Genomic DNA, 8,330 nt, shown 5'->3' with positions numbered 1-8,330 from the left:
CTGTACATACAGTGAAACCAGAGTGATCTCCCTTATTTCGGAGACTCTAAAATGCGACGGAATATTTAGCGAAATAAAGTTGGGCTTTTCTTAATAATAATAATCAACCTATACTTGCCGTAAAAGGCGACTTTGCTTGTCTATGAGTTTCGAACGTGACCACCCCAGTAGCGAGATCTGATGTGTTTCTAACCATGGGGAAAACACGAATAGCAAACTAACTACTATATCTATACTATCTATCCAAATAAGGCCCTGAACATAAGCTGTCCAACAACTTGACTGCGTCACGAACAAAATAAGGACCTGGTGACACAAAACTACATCCTTCAGTAGTGAAAGGCTTTCTATCTTGAAATTATTGTATGAAATGAATACAATCATATATTTTTTCGCATTGAGTAGTGGTCCCACCCGGAATGGGACTCAAAAACTGAACTTGAGAATCCTCCAGATTCACACCTGGAAGAACCTCTTCCATCGTACCTTTTATCATCATGTTCCCTATATCCTTGTCCAGTAGAGCCCGGTTCACTGGAGAAAAAGTCAACGGTGGAGATGGTTGTCTCTTGGTAGGAATCCTATATGAAAGCCCTGAACGGCCTGAAGATTTCAGTGGTCTAGAGTAATCTTTGCCCAGTTGCCGTAGAAATGTGCTATCCTGCAAAAATCAATATGGCATCCCTGCATCTGACTATGTCAAGATTTCCCCATACATGGGACACGGGATCCATGACATTCAAAGTTCTCTTTTGAATAAACTGCAATAAGATCGAATGTACTGTCCCGTATCTAAATATCTAGTCGGGGAGTTCATCAGGTATGGGATGATCATCACGAATGTTTTCATTCAGAACAGTATCATTTTTCAAGGTGAGGTGAGGTGAAATTGAAATTGGGTTTATCGTCGCGTCCAAGATTATAGCGACCTGCATGCACGTGTGTGTGTGGCTGCTTGTACTTGTCCGGACTGATGCATATTTATAGTGCTAGCCCACTGAGATACCATGCCGCAGTTTAACATGAATACCCCTCTCAGACACAGTATACCGACTCCCAGCCGACCAGTCCTTGTTTTATCCCCTTAATGCCGAGCGCCAGACAGGGTACAACAAGTACCATCTTTTGGGGATCGAACCCCGGACCTTCCGCTCTCCGGGCGGACGCTCTACCACTTAGGCGGTCTCATTTTTCAAGGTAGAAAGAGATGATTAGACAGATGACTTGGCAAGGACCAAGAATCTTAATCTGCCTGTTTGATTGAAAATGGGACATACTCATCTACTGATTCTCCTCATTCACTCTACTCAAGAGTTCCACGTGGCCATCATAGTATCTCTGACACAGGCCTGCCCCATGTCATGATTCGTCACATCTTACACAGTCCATTCAAGATATTTCATGTTATTCATGTGTTTTGGTTTCGACACATATTGAGTAAATATCCTAAAACGTGAAACATATTTCCATTTGCGTAGTTAACCTTTGTTTACATTGGTTGTACAGCTCCACGTGCCGTCATCGAAGACCTGTGTGTGGTAGGATGGGTACAGTGTTTGGGTCCCGCGGAAGTTTTTTGATGAAAGCAAGACATTGTTATTTTTTATTTTCAACAGACGTCCTTGACTACCACGGAGAGCGAGCGATACGGTCACTTTGATGTATAAAATCTCACTGCACCTCACGGTCGCTGCTGTAGTAGCATATCTATGTAATTATGCAAAATAATATGTAAAGCGCCCCAAAAGGCTTGCATTAGGCCAATCTGTTCTGATGAATGAATGAGCGCGTTTGTTTTCAAAACAGAAAATTCCGCAAAGTAGCAGTGGTGTTATGCAAAGTCACCATTGCGCCTGAGTGTGCCTTCCATTGGGTCACTGCATTACAACGCAAATCGAATGTAAAATTTGGATCCTTTTAAACTTCAAAATACCAATTTATAAGAAATGAATTTCATATTACGTTGGTTTACTGGACTATGAACTCTGGCGTTTACACGATTTAAACGTGCGCTGTTCAAAGCCTTAATACTCCAGTGAACCAACACAATCTGAAAATCATGTCTAAACGACCCGCACCCGTAAAGATCCGGGGTAGAATAGATCTTCAGCAACCCATGCTTGCCGAAAAAAAGCGACTATGCTTGTCGTAAGAGGCGCGCTGACTTGGTTGATGCATGTCATCGTATCTCAATTGCCTGGATCGATGCTCAAGATGTCAATCACTGGACTGTCTGGTACGTACTCGATTATTTACAGACTGTCGCCATATAGCTGGAATATTGCTGAGTGCGGGGTTAAACAACAAATGAAAAATGACAAATCAACACGATCTGAATAATTTATTCTAACACCCCGCCGGGATATGGTTTGAACATTGCTGACGGTGACTTTAACATACCAAACAACACAAACAAAGGTCAACAACTTGCGTGATATTTGGATTTCCTCCAACACACCTCGATATAAGCGTGATACTGTTAAAAACCGCGTAAAGAACAGCTGGCTTATTCAAACAGTCACTCATTTTATTGTGATAGAATTTCCACCCGTGAAGATCCGGGTTAGAGTCGGTCTTCAGCAATCCGTAAGAGGCGATTATAACGGGATCTGGTGAGGCTCGCTGACCATGATGATGCATATCATCATATATATCTTCGTGGATCGATGCTCATGATATCAGTCACTGGATTGCCTTGTCCAGACTTGATAATTTACATATTGCCGTCATATAGCTGGAATATTGCTGAGTGTGGCGTTAAACAACAAACAAACAAACATTATGATAATTCAGCACGATCTGAATAATTTATTCAAATGATGAAACATTGAAAAGGGAATTGTCTCGAATTGTTTCAGTTACTGGAAACACGGAACTGGAACAGGGCTACCGGTTCGCTGAGGTTGTTGTCTTCCTCTAATTTAGAAACGTCGAAGGGTCGGCGTTCGTACACGACGCTGTCGTCAACACTCGGCCACGTGTACAAGTACATCTGGTATCGGTGTGTGCCGCTTGGTGGCGATGGCTTTATATAATCCACCAGGCGTTTCTGGAACGCCAGTTGACCATTCTGCAAGAATTCCATAATATTACCCGGATATAACGCATGCCATGCAGGCCCATTCATTGAACATTTAACAAGACTTATATTGCCATGGGAAAATTGTTTACGCACTTTTTTTCATACTTATAAACTGTAGCATTTCAAATCTTAAATGGTGTTTATTTCGAAGAGAACGTTTTCCATGATGCCACTTTTAAACGCGGATTTAAATCCTGAAAAGCTCAACATTTATCTAACTTAACTTGAAGTTTAGTGGCTGCGTGTTTATAATGTGTATACGTTCCAGACATAATTATTGACACCTAAATCTCGTGAATATCTGGGTTAGAATTAGTCTTCATGGTCAGCAAACCATACATGTGTTGAGAGGCGACTATGCTTGACGTAAAAGGCGACTAACAGCATCGGGTGGTCAGCTGCAGGCTCGCTGACTTGGTTGATGCATGTGTTATCGTATCGCAGATGCGCAGATTTATATTACCCATATGTACAGATGTGGATATTTGCTAACCGCCGTCATGTAGCTGGAATATTCTGAGTGCGGTGTTAAAGGGCAAGTTCACACGGAAATGAACCATTTTTTCTTGTACTTTTTCCACATTAAAAGTGTTAACATAGAAGTGTCATAGACAAAAATATAAAAACATCATATTTAATTAACATATTTTTGGCACTAAAACGATTCATATTTTTCACATTTACCAAGTGTTCTATTTCCATAACAAAAACACAATGGCTTATGCCCCTTGCAATATGACGTCATTGGTGCCAATTGATAAACATTATGACGTCATCATGCTTTGTTAGAGCCGCTTCACGTGGGGTAGGTACAGTTTTGTGATTCTAGCATCTCAGATGCCAGCCAGAATTGTGTTATGCTGAGACACCACTGCGCCGGAGTGTGTCGTAGACCATGTTGTTTTACCGCAAACTGGTCCTTGATATCTTTTGCGTTGAGAATAGACAGGGACCCAGTTGAATTGGCACCAATTACGTCATAATCTAAGGGGGATAACTCAGGCCTATTTCGCTCGTAAAACGAAGGCCTCATAACGGCATATCACTTTCACACTATTGTGAGCTTCCTACTTTCACTGTGAAAAAAAATGAGTGTATATTTTCAAACACAGATACTAACTAATTCTAAAATTGCGTTTTGTTTAGAAAAAGAAAGAAAGTGATTTTTGCGTGTACACTTCCCCTTTAAGGCCAGGTTCACAGAGTGCAGATTATGGCTCCCGTTTGAGATCAGACAGCGCTACGACACGAAATTTGAAAAAGTCGGATTACTATCCTCAATGGTCTGGAATGTCCTATCATTGTCTGAACGTAGTCGTATACTAGTACGTTCGTTACAGAGTCCTGCAGATCGGGAGAGGTCCAGAGAGTTCGGCTAAGCACTCCCGACAGTATGGTGCGTCCCGTAACATTCGGGAAACTCAGCCGATTTTGTCTAGTCGGATTACAACCGTGACTATGTCGTGGCAGATTCTGCTGTATCGGATCAAAATCGTAACAATGTCCTGTGTTGTCTGGACGGTGTCGGGACGCTGTCGTGATGAACGGGCATGAATTGGTTCATTACCGTTTCTTGTCGATTGAGTCCAGATTACGTCCATATCTTGCCGTTGCATTCGGGAGAATCGGAAAGCTGTCGGGACAGATTCGGTCGTTTTTTTACCATGCGGAAGATAGCAATCGGATCAGATTCGGATTGAGAACGGGAGAATCGGGACGAATTCGCCTGGAAACAGCTCAGTCGGGACGGTTCCTGAACAATATGTGATTGTTTGTGAATTACCCGCCACGAATCACTTTTGATAAATTTTATTCGTGAACGGTGTGACAAGGACGACTGTAAAAATCCTGAATGTGTGACTGAGTCCTTTTTAGGGCGAGGGTCTCTCTCTCTCTCTCTCTCTCTCTCTCTCTCTCTCTCTCTCTCTCTCTCTCTCTCTCTCTCTCTCTCTCTCTCTCTCTCTCTCTTTTGACCCCTTAACCACATGGCCACCTTAGTGCCCCCTAAATTTACCTGGAAGTCGACAATCGCAATGGCGTGGAGGTATGAGCAGCCAGAAGTAGGCACATCCGGATCCAGCATTACAAATAGATACTTCTGTCCCTGTAAGATGAATATATACTTAGGGACAGACCAGTTGATATTCGGGAGCGGGGGATTTCGGCTCCCTCTTTTAAAGCTAGGCGAAGAAGCTCTTGTTATTTAATGTGTACTGCTGTTTAATATGCTTTCCATGAGCTTTCTTAAAATTTTACACGCAAGTAATTGCAAACAATTCGAAATGCAACATTTCATCATGTTTTCATTGATATTGATCTAATCGAAATGTGGATTTTAAGATCGTGATCAAACATTAACCTGTACCGTGGTTGAGTGAGTGAGTGAGTTGGGTTTAACGCCGCTTTTAACAGTATTCCAGTTATATCGCGGCGTGTCAGCTTAATGTGGGAGGAAAGCAGGTCTCAGACGTTTACCACTTTGGTGAAACCCACGAGCACGGGTATGGTGCTGACAAACCTCGAAACATAACTGGGGCGAACCGGGATTCGAACCCACAATCATAGGTTTCTGGCGTGCCCACGGGACGCAACTCTGCACAACGAATCGCGGCACCTAAGACGACTGGGCCACCCGTGCTCCCATACCGTGGTTGAAGTGTAACATAATATGTTGTCAACATGTATCATTACGTGTCAATCAAATTCATTGTACATATATAATTTAAACAATTACAACTTCATATGCCTCAAGCAAATCCACTTACACCAGCTGTTCGGGACACACTTACCAAATAAGACAACACCCTCGGTTATTCTACCCGTCAACTTACACTTTCTGCCTCTGCAAACTCCACAGTTGGCATGGCCTCTGTCTGGTGACGGACCAGTAATTCGTTACATCGCACGGTTGAACTCGAAGGAAATGAGATGGTCAATAGGGAGTTTCTGTAAGAAAAAGCTTTATATATAAGATAGTACAGTATTATACTCCTCTTTATGCGACCCGTGAAGATCCGGGGTAGAACAGTTCTTCAGCGACCCATGCTTGCCGTAAAAGGCGACTATGCTTGTCGCAAGAGGCGACTAACGGGATCTGGTAGTTAAGCTCGCTGACTTGCCTGATGCATGTCATCGATCCCAATTGCGTGGACCGATGCTCATGATATTAATCACTGGATTGTCTGGTCCATACTCGATTATTTACATAGCTGGGATATTGCTGAGTGCGGCGTTAAACAACAAACCAACCTCTTTATGCCTCTCTTTTTATAAGATGGTCTACTGACAGTGACTACTTATTTTCAAAGCCTTCGGTCGGTTGTCGAAATGATAATAAAAATAAAATCCGTGAAACTTAAAGTTGTTAAAACGTATGGTCAGTAGGATGAGACGAACAATCTTCACCATAGACCTGGCAACTGGAGCCATCTGTTCCGGAACTTGAAAGCCTATTTTTAATGGTACCCGGTTTGCATATGATGCAAGTATGAAGGCCTCGCAGGAGGGTGGTTCATGCATCAGCCAGGAGAGGTCTGTTTGGCTGTAGTTTGATGCATGGGACAAATGCATATACATGATATTTGCCTGACATCATATTAAGTACCTTGTTCTGGGTCGTAGATATATCTATCAGACTCGTGTTTATAAAGAAAACGCTTTATACTGGAAGTATAATACTATATTTTCCCACATACCTTGTTTATGGTCGATTGGTCTGTAAGCCGTCTTATACCATATATAACGACTTAGGGTATGGAAGACCAGTGTCACCATCAGATGGACTTGACACGCGGAAGTTCTCCTGACATTATGTTGCCACAGAAAAGGCGGCGAATCTCGTGCAATGGATAATTAATTCTAGATGTTGTTAACTGATACTATTCTGTGCTGAACACATACTTTAACACGATTGAATATTTTTTCATTTCCATTGAACTTGGGGCAGTTGAGTATCCTGGTTAATAAGAGCGTGTGTTGGTTACGCTGACGCCCCGGGTTCGATCCCCTCAGGGTAAAATGTGTTGGGCACATTCCTGCCGTATTGTTGCTGGAACATGGGAATATTGCTCAAAGCGGCCTTAAACTCTATTCACCCACTCCGCTGATACTGACTGACATTTAGTAAGGTCAGCTTGATTACTATAATGTTCGACTAGCTGCATATATAACTGTTGCAGCATACATCATGCAGATTGTATGTGCACTGATCAGAATAATAATATATATGCAGGGAGTCAGATGTGGGGACTCAACTCAAAACTAAAGGATACCTTTAAACATTTTTATATTGACCATCGCTACCAATTTCAAATTCCATCTCTATAACCGATCAAGTCAACAAAAATTCAGTTTTCAATTCATTAGCTTGACTGTACTTTTTTTCAGGCAGTAGAAACATTAAAATTGCACTGAGTACAGTGTGCTGCTTTCGCAGGACAGTTATGCATAAATGTCAAAGACATTTCTGAGGCTGCCAACCCCCTTTTCGTAGGCGGGATTCGGGGGTCTATTTGGAGGGTATTTGAGACTCGCCATTGTTGTACGCGGGACGCAAATATAATGGTATTTGGTACGCAGATTCAACATTTAAATAATACGGTGTAAGTATTTGTTTCATTTTTTAAAAAAATTCGATATCTGTTTCAGTAATTTAACTTCAAATCCCACCCTTTTCTCAATGTTTTTGAGTTTTATTTTAAGTAGTATTTGGGATTCAGGGGTGAGCAATCAAAGAGTGAAATATTACCTGGTATTCGGGATTCTGGGGAACAGGGGGTTGGCACTCTAATTTATTTACGCACAACGTGATAATTGTATCGTTAACCGCAGATCCACCCTTAAAACATCCCTTATAATCATAACTCATGCTCTGGTGGTAGAACCAGGAACTCGTGTCGGGTGTTATCCCTTAAAGAAGATGAGGGGACGATAGTAAGCGCATGCAATCTCAAGCGCACCCTCTCTCCTATGTTCGAACGCACATACACTGCTTTCATAACACACACACTGATCAACCTATTATGAATTCATATAGGTATTGCAGCTGAACATGGCCTACCTCTGGCAGATATCTCCGTCTACTCTGCATGGCAGTGTCACGTGGATCACTGACGCCACTAACGTCAGGAGGACGAACATGCACCATGCCGTACTGTGATGCATGTTCGATGACGTAGTTGAACAGATGAACCTCGGTTTTAGGAGTAAACACGGTGGCTTAGTTATTTCTTCAAATGACACCACGTCG

General features: G+C 42.3%; 1 protein-coding gene across 1 annotated transcript; it reads right to left on the bottom strand.

Annotated features, from left to right (window-relative positions):
* Positions 1–2,788: 2,788 nt before the first annotated feature.
* Positions 2,789–8,330, bottom strand: LOC139463299 (protein D2-like). The gene is made up of 4 exons (XM_071244573.1): positions 8,142–8,330; positions 5,914–6,028; positions 5,097–5,186; positions 2,789–3,070 (listed from the first exon to the last, which is right to left on the bottom strand). Exons 1-4 carry the CDS (start codon positions 8,243–8,245, stop codon positions 2,855–2,857), a joined length of 525 nt encoding a protein of 174 aa, XP_071100674.1. The 5' UTR covers positions 8,246–8,330; the 3' UTR covers positions 2,789–2,854.

The sequence above is a fragment of the Haliotis cracherodii genome, unplaced genomic scaffold, assembly GCF_022045235.1.
Source record: "Haliotis cracherodii isolate W230 unplaced genomic scaffold, xgHalCrac1.p SCAF_1, whole genome shotgun sequence".
Classification (NCBI taxonomy): Eukaryota; Metazoa; Mollusca; class Gastropoda; order Lepetellida; family Haliotidae; genus Haliotis; species Haliotis cracherodii.
The sequence above is the reverse complement of the archived record's forward strand: the minus strand, read 5'-3'. Positions and strand labels throughout refer to the sequence as shown.

Coding starts and splice junctions, on each gene's coding strand:
- LOC139463299 (XM_071244573.1), bottom strand. CDS start 8,245: ATGCATCACAGTACGGCATGGTGCATGTTCGTCCTCCTGACGTTAGTG. Junction 6,029..8,141: donor GACGGAGATATCTGCCAGAG/GTAGGCCATGTT, acceptor TTTTTCTTACAG/AAACTCCCTATTGACCATCT. Junction 5,187..5,913: donor AGTTTGCAGAGGCAGAAAGT/GTAAGTTGACGG, acceptor TTCATCTTACAG/GGACAGAAGTATCTATTTGT.